The sequence below is a fragment of the Osmerus eperlanus genome, chromosome 28, assembly GCF_963692335.1.
Source record: "Osmerus eperlanus chromosome 28, fOsmEpe2.1, whole genome shotgun sequence".
NCBI lineage: Eukaryota > Metazoa > Chordata > Actinopteri > Osmeriformes > Osmeridae > Osmerus > Osmerus eperlanus.
In genome coordinates, this window is record NC_085045.1 from 3085659 (window position 1) to 3110736 (window position 25078).

Below are 25078 nucleotides of genomic sequence, written 5' to 3' on the forward strand. Positions count from 1 at the left end.
CATGGCTTGATTAAACTCAATACTCTTTTGACGCAAAAATAATGGTGTTATAGAATCTCTTACATACACTGTCGAACAGAGTCAACTATTACAGTGGGGAACACTATGTTGAAGGCCAAAAAAACTTCAGGTAAATGTATTTTTTAATGAAAAATCATATCAGATACGGTTGAAAAATCTATTCTGCAACTTAGACTATACAGTAAGAAGACATACACATTGCATATAGACAAGCTCCCTAAAAGGTTCCTCTTGTTCGGGCTTTTGTGGAGCGGGGGGGGGGGAAGCAAACACAAATCATTGTGTGATCTTTTGCTTTTAGAGTAAAGCGTGTTTGTTTTTGTGTGAGGGGACACGTTTCAAGGGGTGCAAAAAGTCAGATTTTTCGCATGCAACGACACTTCTGTGTGAGATTTTTTGTAAAAACACGAACGGTACTGGCCTGAGTCAACCTTATAAAACCTGGGTTAGGTGATGCATCATCTACGAACGCTCTCTCAAGATACAACACTTTCTCTCAGTCTCTCGCAGTATTTGAAATGTATTTACACGTAAAAAGGCCTTGACAGAAAAGCAACGTGAAGACAGGATCGATGGGTAATCACAGATGATGCTGTGTGCTGCCGTGAGTAGCGCGATGCTCTTTGAGTCTGTGTCTGATGCTTCTTTACGGAGGGGTAAACAAAGGCATTGAGGTGATCAAAGCCACATACACACACTGCCACGGTGGAGGTGAAACAGTCCTCATTATAAACGGTCCACAGTCCCTGTAATGGGCACTTGGGCTTCCAGACAGTTCTCCTCCTTCCCCACCCAGTGGATGCCGTGGCCGTTCTCTCTGGGGGAGAGGTGGGGCGAGGACTGGCGGTCCATAGACGCGAAGGTGGTGAACTGGACCCTCTTCCTCTTGCTGGTGGGCGAGTGGAGGGACTCGGCGTGCACGGGCTTGTTCCTGCAGCCCAGGGGGGAGTCCGTGGAGGAGGCCAGGCAGCTGGGCCTTCTGGGGAGGGTGGCCTTCTTTTCGGGCCCAATGTCTATCACCGTGGTGGTGCTGTGGTTGTCCTGCTGGAGGGGGCTGCCTGGAACGTTCATCACCAGCTCGGCGTCCGTGCCCAGCCACACCCAGTCGTGCCGGTGCCCCGTGGGCTCCTGGCCGTGAGAGGGGGGCTGCTTGTGTCTGAACTTCACCACATAGGAGATGCAGTTGACCAGGAAGACCAAGATGGCCAGGCAGAAGACCCCCAGCAGGGCGTACATGCCGATTTCCAGGTCGGTGAGGGGCCTGGGGGCGAGCATGTCCTCTGCGCCCATGTCCTCTGCGCCCATGTCCTCTGCGCCCATGTCCTCTGCGCCCATGTCCTCTGCGCCCATGTCCTCTGCGCCCATGTCCTGGTCAGGTAGTTCCACCTCCACGGGGAAGCTGTTATAGTTCACCAGATTGCCAAGAGGCTTCACCGTGCTACTGAACCCCACAATGCCCATCTCCTCCACCATCCCGGTATCCGAGCCCTCCGTCCTAGAGCTGCTAAGGTCACTCTCGTTGAAGGGACCGGCGGGGGCGTAGGGGTACCCGGAATTGAAGGGGCTCCTCGGGTCCTTCAGCTCCCGGTTCTTGCCCACCCCTCCCAGGCTGCCTCCGCTGGGTATGCTGTCGGGCACGGCCGCCACGGCGGCGCGCTCGGTGGACTTGGCGGTGGTGCTGGCCTTGCGCACGCCGCTCTCCTCCCGCTCCGAGGCCGAGCTGCTGGGCACGGCCCACGGCGGCTGCTGCTGCTTCCGCTCGCCGTCCGCCTCCTCGCCGTCGCTCCCGTAGTCGCTGCCGCTGCTGTCCTTGCTGGCGTTCCCCACGGCCCCGCCGCCGGCCCCCACGCCCAAGGCACCCCCCGCCGCGTCTCCACCGCCTCCCGCTCCGTACACCGCGACGCTACTGTTGTCGCCGCCGCGGTTGCCGTCGAAGCGCCGGCTGCCGGTCTGGAACTTGACCTTGAGGCTGCCGCTGCCCACTGCCAGGGTGCTTTTGCGTTTGGACTTTTGGCAGGCTTCGCAGATGGCCATCTCCACCCTGACCAGCACCCCCTGCCCTTCCCCCACCGCCACCACGGCCGGGGGGGTCCCCTGCACCAGCACCACCCCCTCGTCCAGGGACATTACCGTCACTTTTAAGGAGCTGGGGTCATAGATGTCCAAGGGGGTGAGGGAGCCGTCACTGAACTGGATCCAGGTACTCACCACAGCTTCCTGTGTGTGTGTGGGGGGGGGGGGGGATGGAAAAACAAGTTGCTTTATACAAATCTGACATCAATTCCATGAATTAACATCCGAGTGAACTATCTGGCAAACGTCTTCCTTATTTGGGGGGACAGAGAGGAAACTGCACCTGTTTGGGGCTCTGCAGCACTTCCTGCGTGGTCGCCGTGGCGAGGATGGCCCTGTTGCTGCCCGTGCTCAGCTGCAGGGAGAGGGAGAGGCCGGTGACCAGCTGCACCCCCAGCTCTGTGATGGTCACTTTGTCATCCACAACCGAGATGCTCCTCTTGGCCAGGATGGTGTCTGACAGCGGGGAGAACACCTGCAACGGAACACCAATTAGAACATCTCCGAAAGGGCTCCGGATTTCAAAACCAGGAAAGGCAGTTAGGGGGCTAATAAATTAGAGGTTCAAACACCAAACGCAGGTATGGGGGCCAATCAGATAGCAGTTCAAAGACAAACACGGGTACGGGAGGTCCAATCAGATAGGGGTTCAAAGACGAACGCCGGATCAGTCAGGTCATGTTTACCTGGATGGAGGTGGTCCCGATATCCCGTCCAGACAGAACCCTCCCGGCATGCAGCCTGGCGATGCGAGGGTCTTCCACCTTCAGGAAGTAGCGCACCAGCTTGGTGACGTCGACCTGCCAGTCCGAGCCCAGCAGGTAGGCCTGGGGGTCGCGGGGGTCGCCCTGCTCCGCTGTGAAGTGCGTGAGCACACGCAGCAGGGCATGCTGGAACTGGAGCATGCAGCCCCGCCCCTTCCTGTCCTCCTCCTCGTCACTGTTCCAGCTGAGCCTGGAACATGAAGAGACACACTCTGTATTACCGCAAAAGGTCACACCTGTCACACAACAAACGCTGTGTCCCACTGAGCTTTAATCTCCTGTTACCCCCCCTCTTCTCTCTCTCCCGCTCCCTCTCCCCCTCTCTCATTCCTCCACCCACTTGCTTTGTCTCTCTCGCATTCCTACATCTCTATTTCAATTTCTCACACCCTCTGGATTAGATCACACTGCAATATATGACAATATATTACGTCATGTGCTTAAAAGCAACCTGCACACTGTCTAAAGCCCCCGTCTGACTCGAACAGGGAGTTGGCGGTGTACCTCTTGGCTGTAGTAATGGGCACCCTCCAGCCCTTGATCTGGCTGAGCTCCGTGTCCGACACCTCGATCTGGAGCGGCAGGCGGGGGATCCACACGTTCATCTCCAGCTGGGCGCTCAGGTAGCTGTAGGTGAAGTTCACCTTCATCCTCACCTTGCCCTTCATCTCCTTCCCGTTCACAAACACGTAGTCACACCTGTCCGACACCTGGACGGAAGAGGCGGAGACATGCGAGAATATTATAAACAAATACATTTGATGGAAATGGGATGAGCCTTCAGCACCATTTAAAGATAATCATGTAATTGACTTATAGACATTGAAGTGAAATACTATATTTATTTATTTTTTTGTCCAATGAGCTTCAAAGATGCATCAATAACACACTGATCTAACATGGTTTTACAATACAAGCTTCGGTAACACAGTCAAGTCACAATGATAAACAGGCTCAATGATCACAAGTCATTATGAGAAACAGTATGGCAAGTTTGTCTTAGTTGTTTAACACTAACACATGTCAATACTACTGTTAATTTCCTTTACTGTAATACCTCTGCACCTAAGACAGATTTTGTCAGCCATCCTCCAACATTGAATCATTCAGATGACTTATTCTCTCACTTCCTGCTTTCATCATTTACAAAGCAAAGTTGTCACTGGTCATCGAAGTGATCAAGTAAGTCAAGAGAAACGACTGTGACTCAAAGAGAACTCAAGGATGTATGCTAATATCAGAGCTATTATGTTACAAGAGGTGTTCCCCGGAGCCCAGAAACACAGGAAGTACAGTTGTGAGTTAGTTTATCATGAAGTTGTTCCTTTAATTCTATGTGTAAGTTAGGCAACTGGTCTTTGTGATATTGCTTGTAAAAATGTCCATAAAAAAAGACAAAAAAAGAATTTGATTTCCTCCAAGTGGGACATTGACTGTTGAATTGAGTTGCACGGTGAATACCGGGTGTCAGGGACAGAGGATTTAGAAAGGGATCAGACTGACTCGGTTACCGCCCTCCAGGCATCAGTCCTGAGTGTGCTTGTACTCCAGGCTAGAAGTGCCCCTTTCTACCAAGCTCCAGAAGAGCTTCCCTGTTGGCTACAGGCCCGGCCATTTACTCATACAGCTCCAGTCAGATGACATTCAACAAAGAGCTACTTCAAGTTTCAAGTGCAGCTTCAAGCCTCCATGGACAGTCTCAGCGTGTAGCTTGTGAGTATATTTCAGAGCTCCTGTAGAGACTGGATGTACTTGTTCAAAGTTGAGTAGATTACACTTTTAAAGGAACAATTATTTGAGACTGTTTTCTTTAAGAAGTCTCTTTTCAACCATTTGCCACGGGAATACTGCAAGAAAGCTAGTGATAAACTGGTTGAAATGTACCAGGCCAAATGCTTAAAAAAATATTAACTGCAAACATCCATTTTCATTTGCGATATGATGTTTGGCAAGTGTATCAATATAAATATTGCTATCTCCTACAGAAGAGCGTAGACTGTTTGCTTTGTTTTCATAATAGACTTGACTGCAGATCATCATCCATAAAAGAACAACAGTCCGTCTGCATTCCGTGTTTGCATACAGTCACCAAAAGCCTCTATTGTTGAAGATTAGATTTTGTTTTGATTAGTTTTGTCATTTATCAACCATGGGGGTTAAACGAAATACAGCCTCACCATCTATCACTTGGACAGCTCTTCGCACACGCAGTAGATCAGGATGATATCCAGCCCTAAATCTAAGAAGATTAGAGGGGAATTTTCTGATTTTGCTGATATCTGGTTAACAAACACAACTCTATAAGCTTAGAAGCTAAGCATGCGATGACAATAAAGACTCCTATATTTTTTTTACATTGCATGGCAATGTTCACAGTAATCCAGTCAATCTTACAGAATAACACTCTCAAAAACAAATCTGCACTTATTTGTCTGTGCATGCCCATGGTCATGGGATAATTATCTATATAAAACAAACACATTTGACTTGGATGATCTGGAGATGAACATGTGTTTTGTCATGTGATTAATTAAATTAAAAACATCTGGCATACGGTATATAGTTCAGTACACCACAGTATTCATCATTATTAGGTCCTTATGTAGTTTTTTGTTTGGGTTTCATTAGAACCAAATTCATTCCCTCTCAGGGAGCACTGGAAAAAGGTTTGGGAAACATTCCGGGTGAGAGAGTCGGAGGATATGTGCAAAGAACTGTACGCAGTAACAGAGCAGGCTGTCCAGATGATAGGAAGGGGAAGACCGACGTCAGATGTCACTTGATTCTAACTGACAGCTTGTTTCGTGATGCGGAAGAAAGATTGAGGGGGCGTGAGAGAAAAAGAGAGAGGGAAAGATTCAGAAAGAGAGACCGAAGAGGAAAAAGAGAGAGGCTATAAGCGAGAGATTTGTGGGAGGAGAGAGAGAGGGGGTAGAGAGATAGAGATAGAGGAGTACGGCCCTCAGATATCCCTTCCACTCCGGAAGCCGGATTGTACACCCACTCCTAATAACAACCACACCCCCTCTCCCCTTGTCTCCTGGCCTGAGGGCAGTCAGACAGGGAACAAACATCCGGCCCACTCCACCTCCTCTTCAGAACCGTTCTGTCACCTGGCTGGGATGCTAACTGTTGTAGCAGGGAGCTTTGAACAAAAAGCAGAGGAGTCTCACCTCAGAAGGGGCGTCACAGGGCTGTGTCCTGTGAGCAGAACACGCCAGGCATCACTGATCGAGATACCGTCAACTTTTGCTATAAAAGGCTTGTCTTCTCAAAGTGACCTAACCTCACTTTTTCAACGTTTCTCGGGCCGCTTGGCCTCACCGCCTCACCTTCAAGATGTCTTCATCGGTGGAGTTGCAGTCGGTGAAGTCCGAGACGTCGGTGACGGCCCCGTCCTCCTCGACGGCCACGGTCCTCACCGGCATCACCACCTTCTTGCCCGTCAACAGCGCCGTGTTCAGGATCTCTGTGTCCTGCACAGGAGACATAAAACATGACGTTGTAGCTCATTTGGATAGTTTTTTTTTTTGTACTAATAATTTCTCATTTGTGCCCACTATAAATGAAAGACACAACCTGGTCCTAACTAACTTAACACAATTCACACACAGGATGAAGTTAGGGACTAAAACAGTCAATGCTAAGCTGTAACTACCCAGAAGATATACTCTCATTACTCGGCTATTGGAATAAAAAAAATACAGTTTTTCTGTGTATCATACTACCTACTATCCTACTAAAGCACTTAGATAAGATTGAACAAAACAGTTGGTCTTCAATCTGGGTGACTCAGTGATATTGCCAGCTGGTTCATCCCTTGTATAACACAAACTGTGTATTTGAATGGAGAGCGCTGGCATATGCTTGACGATAACCTTGAGGGTTATTGACTTAAATTTTAATGACGTCATTCTCCCAGTGTGCAAGTATTGACCAAATTGTTTCTCTCAATCATTCTGAATTGGACCCGAGACCAAGAAACAATCCCGACATTGAAATTATATTTACACAGATCAATACTCTCAGAATACAAAGTCAACCACTCCTTTTTTTATTAGCTGTATGCTATAACTGCAGGGCTTTGGTACTGTAAACTACATCCAATCTGAACCGGCATTCAGCTGTAGCTCATGGTGCAGATTGTGAGATCAGACCAGGGCTGAAGGACGGTGATCTCCTCATGTTTGGCCTTCAGCCCGGGGTCAGCATCTAATTCACAAGCGAGAGGACCATGTCATGTTTACAACACAGATCAGGCCAACAATGCCCTCATTTTTTACGGCTTCCTGCTATGTTAGTATCAAAAAATACTGCAATGTATATTGGATACAGCATCAATGATATGGCGTTCTGCAAAGTACCTGCAATCGGGACTTGCATGTCCTTTCTGAAACTGGTATTTACTAATATTCTCTGAATTGTGTGCTTCATAATAGAAAAATGCATAGAATCAAATCTACTTTAAGTGAATACATTTAATGCAAGGTTAAATCTCCCACAATCTGCTTGTTTTAAGAGGGAAGACCTGAGATTACAATAGATCAATGGCTTAATAGCCTGTCATAGTTAGTAACAGAGATAATATTATCCTACATTACTGCAGAGGTCAAATCATATTATGATGTAACACAAACATAGAGTAGTGCATGATAGACGGCAAACGCACAGGTCACAGTCACAACAGGTTATCCAAAGCGTCATACAGGAGTGGGGATTTGAACCTGCAATCTCTTGATATGCTGTCACATGCTCTACCACCGAGCTATACCCATCCCCGCTGAGCTATACCCATCCCCACTGAGGTGTATTCACTCCTGGGTATAAACAAGGCCAGTCACTCCAAACCTCCCAAAAGCCATAACCCTCCCCATTCTGATGTGTACACGAACATCCCTGCAGTGTGGATGGTGGGGGGCTGGTCGTGGCTCATGATGGCTCACCATCACCAGGGGAGCCAGACCCACAAAGTCCCTCTGGGTGGTGTAGATCCTCATGGTCCCCTCCGTCTTCCCTGCATCCCTGGCATCGGCCGGGACCTCCAGCCTCCAGGTGATCACCTGGCTGTCCAGCGGGCTGCTCAGCTCCTCCACCTCGAAGTCCATCTGGAGAACCTCCATCAGACTGGTGTCCAGCCTGGAAGACAGTTAGAGGAACCGCGTCACCCCTCTCATGCTCACACACTGGGAGCCTGCGACAGTGTGAACTCTAAATCAAGCTATTTGGAAGACGTCAACTAAGATGTGTGAACTTCTAAACAGAAAGTTCTTTCCAATCAAATCGAAACAAGCTACTGTTTTTAAGGTTACATTGTGAGGTACCCAAGATTGCACACAATGAAGTAAAAACAAGCTGCTTTTTGTACGATTACATTACAAGCGAAATACCCTGCAACGTTGTTTTGACTAGTGTTTTACTCGCACCAATCATCTCAAATCCTTTGTTTTTCTGTTTACCATATTTCACGGTCAAAACATTCCCTATGGAGTCATTTAATGAGATAAACCGTGATTATTTACCCCTGGGTGTCAACTAATACTCTTTCTACGCATTAATTCCTAATGTGACAGTCACTTTGTGCAAATGTGAGATATGACTGGACTAGCATGCTTATTAACCCTTGTGTTATCTTCGGGTCATTCTGACCCATCAGTCATTGTGACCCACCGTCGTATTGCGACAGATTTACCGCATACAAAGACAAAGTGAAGCATTTTCTTTTAACAGCTAGGCTGTCTCAGACCCCCCACATTGCAAAGGTTAAAAGAAAATTATTTTAATATGTTTTTGTATTGGGTAAAATTGGGTAAACACAACGATGGTTCGTTATGAACCTTTGGGTCATGTGACCCGAAGGCAGCACGAGGGTTAAGAGCACAAGGATCCACTGTTAACTGTTGAAACGTTAATGAGGTCTTTGTCTCCAAAGAAAAACCTCTTACCTTTACTTAGATGTGCATGCCTTACTGGACTGGAGGGACAAATGGGTTTAAAGGATTCAGGGATCCTATCAACATAGTTCACTGACAGCTCAATCCTCTCAATGTCTACAGTAATACCTTCAATAGGACTTCAGAACCCTCAAGTAAAAGTTAAAAAAAAAGCTTTCAAGATGATCACAGGTAATTGAATAATCTTAGTATTTTTCACAAAGAAACTAAAACCGGCGTATAATTGTGTTTCATGCATGTATAAAAACAAGACATAATGTCCTCTTAAGTCTGCATTAAAAGAGATTTTGCCCTTCTAATCTGGCGTAGTGAAATGGGGGGGCACCATTAAACAGATGCCCTCTGCCATTTGTGAAACAAGTGGATTATCGAACGGGGCCGCGCTCTTATTAAGTGTCAGTCTTTAGTCTGAAGATCCATGGTTATCTATTGTCATAATGCCTTAATATCCAGATAGCCTCAACACTCTACCTACTTACTGCAACGCCCAAGCTGAGTGGCAAAGTCTTTGAAATCCCCAAAGTGGTGCAACATTAGACCGTTTCTGTAGGGGGTCTAGTATATTGTATGATATTTTAAGATGGATTAGCCCAGAAAACGACACAACGACTCAAATATTTGACCCCAAACCACTCTTTACAAACATTGACTAATTCCCTCGCGATGGGGGAAAACAAGAAGATGGAGTCAACCCGAACTAGTAAATTAGTGACATGTTTGTCCTTCGACTCAGTTTATCACCATATCTCTCACCCCACCCAGCTTCTCTCTGTAACAAATGAACTGTTCAATATGTGATACGCGCCCTAATGGTTCACATGTGTGCTCCCAGTAGCCTACTCTTAGAGTGCACAGTGCTTTTGCGAACAGATCTATTTATGCCATTCAATAAGCCTCTAGCTAAATGTTTTCAAACTAAAATATGAGGATTAGGCAACTGAACTTCTGAACTCCCACTTTGGCGGTTTCATTTTCGACACCGGCGCCAGGACAGGATCCCACAGACTTAAGAGGACACACAGGTTCAGCTAAGGAAAGCACATCGACATCAGGACACAGCCTTACCTTAAAATGTTCAGGCTAATCGTTTTCTAGAAAACACTTATCAGAAATCACTGCTACCTACTAAAACTATTCAACACTAAAACAAAAACAAAGAAGTACTACAATACTAAAACACTGAATACCACAATAACAAACACTAAACACCTATAACATTATACAAAATGTTAAATTTAAATGTATATCATACGCCAATTGCTGATATATAACATACAGCTGTAAACGATGTCCTTCTACTAGGGGCACATTGACTAGAGTGCCATGCAGCAGACCTATGGCTTTGAGAGCAGACATGTCCTACCTGGTCTGCTAAGCCCGTGTCAACATGATACCATGAGTGGGTGGCATCTATTCTTAATAACGTGTACCTGGGAGTCATCCTCTACATCACATGCACAAGCCTACTCCTCCCAACTCCATTAGTCAGGAGAGCCCAATTGAACTCATTGTTAACCCGTCTCCACCCTGGCAGAGAGGGAGCTGCGTGCTCAGTGTCACTAGGAGGGCCGCTGGAAGGGGTTACATCGTTAGCACGCTCACTTTTTCCCCGGTATGTCAGACTTCCTCTGACAGACCACAGCGATGGTGCCGTCCGCCCCCATGTCCAGCGTGATGTCCCACAGTAGAGAGTTACTGGGAGTCGCCGTGCGGAATGACACCCCTTTCTTCACCATGGCTCTGGGAGGAAACGGAAGAGAAAATAAATGTGAAGAAAGTATCAACACAATTGGATTTGTTAACCACATACTGTACAATCAATTCAAAATAAATGTAAATACTGTACATTGTGCCATTATATAGCTTGAATAAACAGGAATAAACACTGGAGATAAACACTAGCCTCATAAAATATATATTTTAATTGATGCCTAGTAAAAAAACATCTGTGGTCTTGAGAGAGCTGGTCTCCAGAGCTGGACCTACATAAAATTTAAAGGATGTCTGCCTCCAGTGTCCGATGCTTTGCGTCGCATCATTATACAGACTTTGGGCCATAGTCAGTCAAAGAGCTCTCCTAGCGTTTAAAGGATCGGTCCAGGCCCTGGGGATCGCTTTCAATAAACGGGGGAGGCCAAGGGGCCTTTGAGGCTGCATGTGTTTGGTCCTCCCATGCAGGGCCACTCTGCTACAGTACATGCCTATATTATTCATCCTGCACTAATAGCTCATTGGCCTACTGGCCTGTCGTTTGGGAATACTAAAGAGCCTTCTGTGTGTTGGAGGCGTCTTGTGTAGTTGCTCCTTCTGTCCCAGTGGGCCAGGGACACAGTACACAGACGCCTAGAATACTAATGAGATGCTCTTCCCGCAGTAAGAGGCCGCGAGAGAGACATCAGACAGGAGAGGGCGCAGGCAGGTCAGAGATACACAGAGACATCAAAGCGTGGTGGAGGTGCGTCTTCGACACATTAACACCGCAACCTCCTTCCTCGCCCTAATCACCCTCGACTTCCATGACACTTCGAGCGGGCTCTCTAATCTCGGAGAATAGTTTGCTCCTGCCTGAGAGAGAGAATATCATCTGGGCGAGGTTTTCATTTCTATTCAAAGCTCAGGGGTTTATCCCGGAATCTTCCAGATGAACCATGAGGCAGGGGGGGAGAGCATTACAAGTGTCTGGGGAGGTGTAATCTGGGATGCTGATTGAACATCTATCAGAGCCCAAACACCCCCCTGGTAAGGACACAAGGTGAGGTCACTCACAGTCAAGAACGCCCAGCCACAACATCTTCACTTTCGGGACATTCGGAATAGACGTTGTTGTATTCGCCAAAGTGTCTGTGTGTATGCGTGTGTATGCATGCATGTGTATGTGTGTGTGTGTGTGGCACATGTCTGTGCTTACGCGTGCGTAGGAACAGCTGCACGCGGAGCTCTACCAAGATGTAATGAGGAGGCCTGGTTGGAAGGCTCAGGAGAGCACTAATCTTTGCATGGAGGTTGCTTTGGGCCTGCCACATGGCAGACAGAGCTGACCCAATGCCTTAGCCCTTAGCCCTTAGCACTCTCTCTCCATCTTTTACCCACTCTATTTCCCCCCCCCTCTCTCTCTCTCCCTCCTTTCTCCTACTGTCTCTCTCCCCTTCTCTCCTGCTCTGCATATCTACATACATACAGTAGCACGTGACGCAAAACGCCGTTGCATTCAGACAACCCCCATCTTGCACTCGCTTCTGTTCCAATCGGACAAAGCCCTCGCTAAGCACCCAAGCTTTTGGTCCCTCAGGTACCGATAGAAACGGGTTTGGCCATTCTTTTACCATGCATGTACCCCAGTGCACTGCGTTTGCACTCTCTGAAACAACCCACTCATTTCAACGCAGCGCTTCTTTAAAAAGGGAGCAAAAATTCGACGTTAGCAGAAAGCAGAGCGACTGGGGGAGTTTGCATTGTGTGCGACGGAAGATAACACCATTGTGTTCCTGACCCACGAGGAGCATGTCTGAAGGTGACCCGGCCCTCTCCGTCCTGTCCATTAGAGAGAGTGACGGGAGGGCGGGAGGAGAAGCCGGTCTATTGTTAGAGCGGTCCCAGGGGGCCTGCGGTACGAGAGGATCCAGCGAGGGGGGACCGGACAGGTCAGCGCAGGACAGCAGGGCAGGTCTTTGATCAAGATGGGCGCTGGGGCTGCGAGAGAGGAATGAAAGGAGCTGGAGGTGATACACTGGAAAAGGAACATAACCCTTCCCCATCCCATCCGTCCTCGACGTGAGCCCAGAGGGACCGGGGGAAATCACCTTGGAGGCCTCGGCCAGCTCATTGTTACAGCTCATGCATAGAAAGCGATACATGAACAAAAGAATGATGTTCGCTGGGTTCCATGTGTTTCCATAGAACCCCCGCCACCCCCCCCCCCCAGCCCCCCACAAACCAACAGTCATTAGGGGGTGCAGGTCATGTGACATTTAAAGCTTTTAATGGACACACATCCATAATCCGTTCATTCCCGATCCATACCCTCTCCACCCCTTCCGGGATATTGTGATTTATTATGACAGGTCACAGTAGCCCTGACGACAGGCATGCATTAAGTCATAAGGTAACCTCTGTGGGGATTATTAATATTATTATTATTAATCTAGTAATGGCATTCTTAATACATACACCTGATAGCGCTTGGTATTTAGCAGGCTGGAGCGTGATTTCACTTATTAAAAGTGACAGAGACAAGATATTTCTTTCCTCCCCAGGTCCCCTTGGGGTTAAAGGAAACTCCTCCTATGATGGTGCAGGAGGGGGTTATGGGCTGTGGGTAGTACACGCTGGTGGGGGTGGGGGAGCAGGGGAGAGCGGGAGGGGGGGGGGGCACCGGGGCAGGAGAGATGGATGGGTCTAAAGACTGGCGCTGACAGCGGGTGAGAAAATCTGCTCTCAGGTACTGCTCCATCCATCTCCATTCTGATCAGTCCAGTCTTGAGTAGCATTGCAACCTGTGAGTTTTTTGCATAGGGGTTTTAGACACACAGGCACACACATGCACACACACACACACACACACACACACACACACACACACAGGAAGCCGTGGCCTTCTTCACCTCTGTCACACAAATTCTCGGCAGCCCTTGCCCCTTGGCCTTCCTTCAGACGGTGATGCCACATATTTAGCTTGTTTCCTGTTTCAGACACACACCCCCTCTCCCCCACACTCGCACCCCAACGACTCCCCTCTCCCCCAGGTCTCTAGAAGTGTCTGCAGAAGTGGCAGTAGCAAAAAAAGACAATTCTCCGAAGCAGCGATGAAAAAGAGGAACCCGTCAAAAAAAGGCTGACATCACGCCCCAACAAAAAGGATTGGTTTAACGGAATACCTAATGAGATGAAACCCATTTTTTCGAGGGCGACAAACATCAGCGCCGTCCTGCAGCACTCCCATCCTCCAGGCTGATCCAGGGCCAGCAGAGCAGACACACACCTGTTCCACCGCCGTTTAAGAGACCCGATCATCCCACCCATCTACCCACCAGCCCCTCTTTAGCTCCACTCACACACCGCCGCTGGGAACCCCAACGTCAAACCCCATACGCAACCGGAAACAGATGCAACCGTTAATTACGCCAGTCAATACCCATCGTTCAGCCTCTCTCGCCCCCCCCCCCCCCCCGCTGGTCCTCAGCGACGTGACGGTCATACTTATGGAGAGGTGGTAGAGACTTCTAGGGACAACGTTCTAGCCAGATGGCCAGACAGAAACCCAGTGACGCAGACCTGTTTGAGCCACCTCCACAGAGCCCGCGGCTGCTGTACTTAGCTGATAGTCTGGCTTATCACTTTTTAAATAATTTTAATTCCTTGATGTGCTCTCTTTAAATAAAACACACGTTACAAGAGAAACCGTCCCCCGGTAAAGTGTGTCTGATATTATATCCCCAGGATTTAATCAAGCGATTTGGAAACAGTGGCTTGCATGAGCTCTGGTGGTTTTGCCAGCCAGCTCGCTAAGCACAGGCTGAACTAACAGTGAGCGACAGGAATACATCTGAGAGGTTCTGGAAATACAGTTGATATGATCTGCGACAAAGCCTTCATGGAGAGCAACACCTTCGGGGGAAGGGGGGGGGGGGGGCTCACGAGGGACGCCGGCCCGGCTCCATCATGTTGTTTCCCTCTGATCTCTGGGTCCCCTTGGCACGCAGCACGGCCACCACCACCAGGAGCATTATGCTGATGGCTGAGCATTAAGCATGGCTTAATGAGGCATGGACGGCGATGGAACCTCACAGACAGCTGCTGAAGCCCGCATCACAATGCAAACTCAGAAGAGCAGTTTCATGAACAGGCTGGGGAGGGGAGGGGGGAGGGCGTAGTTAGACGACTCACACAGATGCACACCCCGTGTGAGGAATACGAACGATCGACTGCTTCCTTGTCCTGGACGTTCGTGGGACCGCGCGTGACGAGAGAGACAATCAGCTGGAAGGTCATTTGAAATGGATTTGAACCGCGGAAGTAATGAACACAGACGCAATGGGGTCAGACGGGGAACACATCTTAGTTCCCGATATACAGTTTAGACCGTGACACAGTGGTGAGGGCCAGGAACACCTGTCATCTAGATGACGAAGTAATCTTATTTCCATAAGTGCCCAGACCCTTTAGATTATGAGTTATTCCGGCAGATAAAGTACCAGTGATTGCCTGTTGACCATAAAGGTTAATCCCAGGTGTCCACTGAAAGCCTAGGCTGACCTCAGTTGACGTAGGAAAACAGAACAGGCCTGTCGCTGTGCACCTTGTAAAAAAATTGATTCCTCGGAGCCTCCATGTGTGATAAATAAATAAACCATGGGCAGATTAATAATGAATGAATACTGCCTGATCTCACAGGTTTGTCGGTTGTCCCCCTTTCAAGGTAATGAAACTCCCCTGAGCCAGAGTGCAGCGTCCAGCTAGCAGAGCTGTCCAGGGGGCATTAACCCTCGTGCTGCCTTCGGGTCACATGACCCAAAGGTTCATAACGAACCATTGTTGTGTTTACCCAATTTTACCCAATACAAAAACAAATAAAAATAATTTTCTTTTAACCTTCGCAATGTGGGGGGTCTGAGACAGCCCACCGGTTAAAAGAAAATGCTTCACTTTGTTTTTGTATGCGGTAAAGTTGTCGCAATACAACGGTGGGTCACAATGACTGATGGGTCAGAATGACCCGAAGATAACACAAGGGTTAAGAGACCTTCCTCGGAGGGGAACCTGCCTCCGAGGGTTAGGTCGTCCCAGCGAAGGCCCACCTTCCAGGAAGTTGTTATCACACACCGTTTTTCATCCAGATACGATCCAATAGATACTCTCAAAACGAAAAGGAATTCTTGTGACATCACAAGGAAAAAGCGATTTTAGTTCCTCTTACGGATCATAAATCACTCGCAGACCAGAGGTAGTTAACGGAGTAAGGATATCGCTGATCACAGATGCGTACATCGCCATTTGTCTTTATTGTGCGGCAAAGCTTTTCAAGGCCGGCTATCCATTCATTAGATGTGTGAAGTCTGGTACTAGTGGGCCTAGAGCTGTAAATAAGAATAATACACCCAACACAGGTGTAGGTGCCATTCACATGGTGAAAGTAAATCAAAATGGTAAATTGAAAAGTATTTTTTCTACAAGTGGCACTCAGTTCTTGAATGCCTCCACTGGAACATGGCACACTCCCAGCAGAGACTTGCACCAGTGTAAACACAAGGAACTGAGGGCAGACTGCCAACCCAGCAGAACACTGATCATGAGGCCTGGAAGCAGAGCATGCCATCTCTCCTCGGGTTGATTCCTGACAGAACTAACTGACACCAATCTGAAGATAAAAGAGCAAGAGAGAGCTTGAGCCAGATCAACGACTCAGCCAGCTCATTCTTATCTAGTTCAAAGAAAGCATAGGTTGATCCTCTTTGTCCACTGCACACTAAACCTCTCCCATAGTACACTAGCACCACACAACATTCAGCTTGAGTGAATCAGATGTCAAGCACTTGCACATTAATATAATTTTTTTCTGTTATGAAATTTGCTGAAAGATTAGATTTAACCTGTATTATTAGGCTAAGCTTACACATGATTTTTATTTGAGCTAACATGAATAATCTACTGAATTTCCCAGAAGACATCCAACCTTATATTTTCAGAGAACTGCTATAATCCTGCCTAAATCCCATTTCCTCCAATATTCTCGGATTTCTAACGAGAACGGATTTGTGCATGTTACAAGCTGTTTTACACCTGGGGATTTTTTATACTGTTAGCGACCAATTACAATTCAAAACAAATCTCAAATGCTTGAAAACCACGTTTAATCTCACCTAAGGGTGAAGTTCTCCAGCGAGGAAGAGCTGGCCATGAGGATGTAGAACGTGGCGATATCGGTCTTCTTCAGGGGTTTAGAAGACGTCTGGATGACGATGGCATTGCCCAGTTTAAGGCGGGAAAGCGACGCAGCACCCTTAGGCAACTGCAGGAGGCGCACACTCCCAATCCTCTGCATGGGCGTGACGGGGATGTAGTCCGCCTGGGCCTGCTGCTCGAAGCTTCCCCAGCGGCCACCGTCCCCGGAACTACACTTCCCAGAAGCGCTGGGCCGAGCCTGGTAGTAGAGCTCCACTATGTTGCCCTCCGACGGGTCAAGTCTCTCCCGGCTGGAGCTGCCCGCCCCAGGGCTGAACCAGCCGGACGCTGGCTCCAGCTCAGCCATGCAGGTGCCCCTCTGGCCCCCCATGGCACAGGAGCCCCTCACCTCCTGAGTCTGCCAGAAAGCGTAGACCATTACACAGGGCAGCTCGTCCTGGAGCCCCTCCTCTCCCCTGTCCCAGTCCCTCCCGGCCACGTAGAACAACACTCGCACCCTGGGCACGGAGGAGTAGACCCTGGGGGTCAGCACAAACGACTGCACCTTCCAGTTGTAGGTGAACACCCCCAGGGCTCGGAAGAGCTGCACGGAATGCACCAGGTCCAGGGGCACGGGGTGCTCTGTGGACAGAGGCCCGTAGCTGGTGTTCACGACGGGCGGCCGGCTGGCTCGGAGGATGACGAAGGGCTGCGTGTGCGTCTGCATGCTGGAATTCCTCATGATGTCCTGGCCGGCCTCCTTCAGCAGGAAGTAGTCGGCATCCCGGACCTGGTAGTTGACGGGGAGGAAGACCGGAAATCGCCCGGAATTCTTGGTGTTCTCTGATAGCTCCGGACTGTCCGACTCTGTCAAAAACGAAACAACGTTTTACCCGATTACATTTTGACATTTAGTCATTTAGCAGACGCTCTTATCCAGAGCGACTTACAGGAAGTACAGGGACATTCTCCCCGAGGCATGTAGGGTGAAGTGCCTTGCCCAAGGACACAACGTCATTTTGCACGGCAGGGAATCGAACCACGCAACCTTCTGATTAATAGCCCTATTCCCTAACCGCTCAGCCATCTGACCCACTGATTAGATAGGAGCATTACCACAAACACGCAAGGGAGATGAGGAAAGAGGGGGGTTTTGTGTCGTCATTCAGGCACTGACGTACTGTTATGTACACAAAATACATTGATAGCAAAGTGATTATTCATTTGTGTAATTTCTTAGAATATGGAATTGAAGAGTTCTAGAATACACTGGTCCGATTGGGGATATTTCTAGGAACTAATATCTTCTAATAAGTTCACTTAGATAAGATGATCAGCTAGATCTGGGTCATCAGAAAGTTTTGGCCTTTTTACTTAATACCTCCCATGTCCTATAAGCCTTTATAGATTGGAAGCCTTGATAGACGGAAAATCCCATAAGAGTATTACTAGTTTGATGGAGAAGCTGTAGAATGACACAAGGATTGTGTGAACAGTGGGGCAGACTAATTACATTTCCTTGATGTCTGTCATCCAAAGAGAAACTTGGTTGATAACGAGAATGAGGAGAGGAGGCATTAGGTGGAGGATGACCAGCACAAAATGGCTGAAGGACAGGCCAGGTACGTACACAAACATGCCCCAACTACGCTAATCGTTTTGCAGGCAAAGCCTCTGGATTTGAATAGTCTCTGGTGACGTTCACATTTCTATGGCAGCAATATGCAGCAATGAAACATCTGCATCCAGTAAGTCGGGCTTAAATGATTGCGGCGGCTTTAGCCCAATGGAATAATATCAAGAATTCCCGTAATCAACGTAACATTTGCGACATGATCACGAAGCACAATAGCTTCCACGGTATCACTACTTGGGCATTAGTTGTGGAGGCTACAGTTGTGTCTAATCCGCCATAAAAGCCTAAGAGATGTGTTGGTTTCTGAAAATGCGACAGAGAAAGAGTTCAGCGGGCCAACATCTACCCTGATTAAGCCTCCATTTTGATAGATTACACAGATTATGGCAGATGACCGATGACTGACCGGTCAATCTGAAAATAATTGGCCTGCGAGGAAAGACAGGGGGGGAAAGTACACAAATGGTTAAACAATTACCAGAGATGATATCAGATGGGGATGAAAACTGCTTAGCCAGACCTGAAACGACTGTAGCAAACAAACTAGTGTTTCTATTCAAATTTCCAAAGTCGTTTTTAAAACGTGTCAGTTTCAATGTATCCGTTGATGAAACAACTACAGTTTCATTCATTGTTCCAAAACTATATTTTAGTTTCACATTTTATTTTTTATATTTTTATTTTAGTATTATTCAACTCTCCATATCTGTAGAGGCACGGATGTTTTACACACATCACAAGAGGCCAGAGAGTATGGCTCATTCGTCTCCGTACTTTTGATGGCGGTTTGTTTTTCCCCCCCCAGCGAGGGAGGCTTAGCGCTTTAGTAAATCTAGCTCGGCCCTGTCCCTCACGGACTGGGGGCTTGACAGGTTCCTACATCATCGCCCTCGCCTGTGTTTATCACCAGCCAGCCACCTGGGACTGGGCCTGTGGAGAGACTGGCAAGGTTTACACAGGGGAAACGCTTGATGTGTCATAGTCATGTCCGCAACGTGCCACCCAATGGAAAAAAGAAACAACAACAACAACAAAAAACCCAGACGTGCATCTCAATCATGTTGCTTTGGAGGCGGGAGGAAAACTGTGTCTGATGCGGAGAGAGACACTCCCTCCACCCCCCCCGGCTCTGGCCAGTGACAGATGGGCTGATTAATAGCAGAGCTGGCAGAAACCTTGCAGCTGTGAACAAACACTGGATTTGCAGCATTTGATACGGTTAACCACCAGATCCTGCTCGCCAGACTTTCTGAGATGGGCATCACTGGCACTGCACTCCAGTGGATCTCATCCTACCTGTCGGGAAGATCCTACCAGGTTTCCTGGGGAGGCAAACTGTCAGGCCCTCGCCAACTCTCCACTGGTGTCCCACAGGGCTCCGTCCTTGGACCCCTCCTCTTCTCTCTGTACACCACCTCACTTGGACCAATCATCACCTCCCATGGCTTCTCCTACCACTGCTACGCTGACGACACGCAGCTGTACCTGTCGTTCCCCCCGACCGATCCGGGGATCTCAGCTAGGATTGAGGCCTGCCTCACAGACATCTCCGCCTGGATGACCGAGCACCACCTCCAGCTGAACCTCGCCAAAACAGAACTTCTCATCATCCCGGCTAAACCCTCCATCTCCCACGATCTCTCAATCACCCTGGGATCTGCGACGGTGACCCCTTCACCCTCTGCCAGGAACCTTGGGGTTACCATGGACGAATAGCTCTCCCTCACGGCCCACATTGCTGCGGTCTCCCGGTCGTGTAGATTCACCCTCTACAACATCCGGAAGATCAGGAGATACCTGTCTGAGCACTCCACCCAGCTGCTAGTCCAAGCACTTGTCCTTTCCAAGTTGGACTATTGCAACTCGCTGCTCGCTGGTCTCCCAGCATGTGCAACCCGCCCTCTTCAGAGGATTCAGAACGCAGCGGCCCGCCTGGTCTACAATCTACCCAGACGCTCCCATGTTACGCCGCTCCTCATCTCTCTCCACTGGCTACCTATCATGGCCCGTATCAGATTCAAGACCCTGGTATTGACCTTCCGAGCAGTGAACGGGACTGCACCCGTCTACATCAAGTCTCTCCTGCAGCCTTACACCCCCACCCGTCACCTACGGTCTTCTTCAGACAACCGCCTGGTGGTCCCACCGCTCAAGACCGCCCGGTCCCAACACAAGCTCTTCTCCTGTCTGTCCCCCCAGTGGTGGAATCAACTCCCCACCTCCATCAGAGACACTGACTGTCTCTCCACCTTCAAGAAAAGGCTCAAGACGCACTTGTTCCGGGAGTACAACGGTACTTAGGAATGGTTCGCTTGACCCGATGTTAGTTTCCTCAAGGATCACAATGACTCCTGCTCAGAGACTTGTTGCTCTTGTGGTTAGTGGTAACTGATTTAAAATTGTTTGTACTCGCTGTGATATATTGTTTTTTTATTATTGTTGCTTGTCTTTTTTTTTCCACAGGTACACTTGCACTTATAGCAGTTCATGTTGTTTAATTGTAACTTGTTTAACTACATGCTCGTATGGTTCTTCCCTTTGGCACTTACTTTGGTTGTTCACAATGTGTGCTTCATGTTTTGGCTACTCGCAATGTTTTGTGGCTATCTCATTGTTATGATCAGTGACCTATGCACTTTGTAAAGCTCTCTCTTGGAAGTCGCTTTGGATAAAAGCGTCTGCTAAATGAATAAATGTAAATGTAAATTTCCCTCTCCAGCAGGGGCCTGTCTGCCACAAAGGGGACCACAGCACAGCACCTCATGGCTTCGGGCAGCACAGCTTTGTACAGGACACTGCACCAACTGCCATCTGGGTGGGGCTGGTCGAGTGGGCCTGTTCCACGCATCTCTTCGAATCCACAAGGATGACAGCAGAGCTGTACCACATGCAGATACACTTCCATTGATGCCAGCCATCGCTGCCATTAAACACACTACCTGTCTGAGTGGTAACCACTGTGCTCTATTGCAAAGAGAGTCGTGCTGAGCTGCACCTAGTCTTACTGTGACTTTCTATCTCTCTCTCTCTCTCTCTCTCTCTCTCTATCTCTCTCTGATGAGAACTCTACACTCAGATGATAAACAAGAGACCAAATCCCTCCACCAGCTGTTTCTGCCTCTCTCATCTTGGAGACCCTTAATGCTTTTCCCTCATCGGCCAACACAGACCAACATCCTGGCGTGCACACTTACTGTTCAAGTGCAATTTTCACCACAAATAATGTTGCAATCCAAACCCATTCAATTGTGCACTTTTTGTGTTTGTTTTTGTTTCGTGCTTCACTCTTATAATGAAGGATATCTTCCAACGCATAAACTTCATGACATGAATTCCTGTTTAAATCCATATGCAAGGTCAGGATTATATTGATATGCCTTCGATCAAATGCATTATCTTAACCCTTGTGTTATCTTCGGGTCGTTCTGACCCATCAGTCATTGTGACCCACCGTCGTATTGCGACAACTTTACCGCATACAAAAACAAAGTGAAGCATTTTCTTTTAACCGTTGGGCTGTCTCAGACCCCCCACATTGCGAAGGTTAAAAGAAAATTATTTTTATTTGTTTTTGTATTGGGTAAAATTGGGTAAACACAACGATGGTTCGTTATGAACCTTTGGGTCATGTGACCCGAAGGCAGCACGAGGGTTAATGGATTTCAGAGAACTGCTTTTCCCTTTAAAACAGAAAAAGCCTGCAACTGCAAGCCATTCAATATCAATAATGTGGGAGCATTTGGTGAAATTGTATTTTTCCCCAAGAAACATTAGACCGCTCTCTGCTCTGGGGCAGAATGAGACTATATGGATCAGAATATTTATTCAAAATTACAACCCAGACTTTGAATGGACATAGTACGATCTACAAAACTGTTTATGTCCCGATGCCTGGATAGTGTGCCAACAGCTAGCTAGCTGTAGTACAGGCTAGACTAATTCCAATGACATTAGTTGGAAAGCTGTCAACTAAGCAGGGGAGGCATTCTGCTTTGCATCTTTTGTTGTTGATAGGAAACAAAGGATTATCATCTGGAATCCTATTTTTTCAGTGATTTTCTCATCACTAATCATTTACTCAAGGATTAATACAGATTAACTACATACAGGACTAAACCTGATCAGACACTAACAAACTAGGATACATGTCCTAAGGGAGTACATTGGTCTAACAAATCAGTAAAAATCAGTGAAGCTTTTCAGTAGCGTAAATTAAAAAAAGCAATTTTCTTAAATTCCCTCCCTTGAATGTTCTTTAATAGCCGGGTATACGTATCAGGCTCAGCTTTTAAAAGTACTTTCCCATCGCCAGCTTCATGTCATTTGTGGATAAGTCCCCGTCGATCCATTACCAAGTATAAATCAAGCAAGCAAGTTCAGAGAATTCTAATGTGCTTTAATGAACATCCCCCATATGTGTCTAACGGCTTGTGAGTGATGAGACTTCAAGCGACTGCGGCAGAGTCGGGCCCCAGATGTCTCCGTCAGCCCACACTGGAGCCTGCTGTAGAACCAAGCATCATGTGTGTGGCATCGCGCCACTTCCATGGCTCCATGGAAGTCGCGCGCACACACACACACAACAGGGGAGTTGGCGCGCACACACACACACTTATTTTGCTTCCAGGCATGTAGATGTCCTCTTCATCTGATTCGAATCAAGCACAGTGCACCCATCTGATGGGGTGGTAATTGGTCGTTTGTCCTGAGAAGGGACTCATCTTTTTATGTCACTGACGATTGCTACATAAAAGGATGTAGACATACAAATTAGATGATCAGGCCATGCTGCAGAGGGGAGGAGGGGAGGGGCTGGAGGGGAGGAGGGCTGGACAGTTGCTTAGGCCTCTGTGGGGATTGGTAAGGATTTCTGCATCCAATGAAACTCCTAAAGCTGCTTTTCAAAATCTGTTTTATCGGGATTTCTCCCGTTTTATCATCTCTTTATCCTGTCAGTTTATTCTAATTCAGGAGGGACCCTAGCCTGGAAATAGCCATCTCTGGGGCCGTCAAAAAGCTTTTCAATCGATGCCTTTGCGGTGTCACGTGGTGTTAGCCGGATTGCATTGTCATCCTACGGTGTTGCTCGCGCCTCTGCGCGTGATTGACATTCATTGACATTCAGATGCCAATCCAGCCCATCACTGGTGTGATATGAATACAGCCATTTGTGTTCTGGTACATTGGACCAATTTATAGACTATTGCAATAATATAAATGGAATGGAATTTGTGGAATAGTGGAATGGCATGACTGAATGGTAGACAGGTGTGACTCTTGAGTAGAAGGACTTCAAGATAATCCCATCAAACATTTGTATCCATAATAATAATAAAGTTTTGTGAACGTAAATTATCGGTGACTAAATTCATCAATATGTTGTTAGATGGAGATGTGTTGTCATGGACCTCAGGCTTATCCTGCGTGACACGCTATAGCCTGGCATCCCAGCTAACTAATAGAAACAACATAGCGCCACAGAGGCAACTCGCTTCAAACCCTAATGACGTTAGACACTTTCAATTATATAATTTAATTGTACCCTTTGGGTGAAGACCTGGACGCAGCTCTTAAAGTATGTTCACACAATACTACTCATTAAGTTATAGCCTTATTCTTTTAATTTGCCGACTAAGGACACAGTACCTATACTGATTAGATGCTGATATAAAAATGGTGGGCCGTATTTAAGTGGAATCGAAGTATCAAGTATATGTCATATTGTATAAGAAATAAAAAAACGGGTTATTCTTGAATTTACAACAAACTAATTACATTTTTACTGAATTTAAGAATTTCCACATCACTAAGGGTCACAATATTCATATGTTTTCATGCATTTCATGTTGCTAATGTCATTTCATAATTAAATCAACATACCTTGCGTGAAAACTGTGACGATCGTCGCTAGAAATATTTGTAAAATCCTCCAGGTATGAGAGTAAACGTTCATTTTGGCACTCGACGAGTCTCTCACTTCATTCCAAGTTCCGAGTATATGAGTTGCAGCCTTCAACAACGTGAAGAAGGATATGTTCTGTCCATTTCTGCAACTTGTCTACTGTACAGAATCACACCTGTCACTCGGTAGTTTACGTTGTCCGTAATGATATGAATGCATTGAGATCAATCCAGTTACTTCCTCCACGCGTAAAAGTCGAGCGTAAAAACTACTGGTCGTGTCTGGTGTGAAATCCAGTACTGTTAATGTGGGAATCAACCTAGAAAGGTTTGTGAACTTTATCTTGGTCTTTATATCGCCATATTGACTATAACTTTCCTCCAACGGTCCAATCAAACAAACTCCACCAGGATCAACGAAGTCCCCGTACACCAGTTTTCAACTTTACTTCGAGCAACGTCGGGACACCGTCGCAATATTAAACGCCAGTTAACGGATCACTGACTGCCTTGTGCGCAATCCTCGGGATACTAAACCCATCATCTGTCACTAGTCTCTGTTCGGTTAGAGAGCACGTCCCGTGAGGTTGCGACGGGATTTCAGAGTCGGTCGATTACACGCACGAGACCTTCAGGACTTCATGGAAATACACAGTTCTTAAACATTAAGTGCTATAATAATGTTTACTAAATGCATCAATGCGTAATTAGCACGCTGACCCTGTGGGAACTGATAATAGTATATGCCACAAACAACTGAAGAATAGCCTATTAAGGTGCATAATGTAATGACTTCGGGAAGCAGTGGTCGTTTTGACTAACTTAATGTTCGAATGTAGGCCGGACGATATAAA

The 25078-nt window shown here is 47.5% G+C and overlaps 1 protein-coding gene across 1 annotated transcript; it reads right to left on the reverse strand.

The window, feature by feature from the left end:
* Window positions 1-202: 202 nt before the first annotated feature.
* On the reverse strand, window positions 203-25078 carry LOC134015307 (transmembrane protein 132D). Its single transcript, XM_062454746.1, has 9 exons — window positions 24204-25078; window positions 16666-17554; window positions 10412-10549; window positions 7802-7994; window positions 6191-6334; window positions 3363-3568; window positions 2781-3048; window positions 2378-2569; window positions 203-2238 (listed from the first exon to the last, which is right to left on the reverse strand). The coding sequence occupies exons 1-9, from the start codon at window positions 24274-24276 to the stop codon at window positions 748-750; spliced, it is 3594 nt and encodes a 1197-aa protein (XP_062310730.1). The 5' UTR covers window positions 24277-25078; the 3' UTR covers window positions 203-747.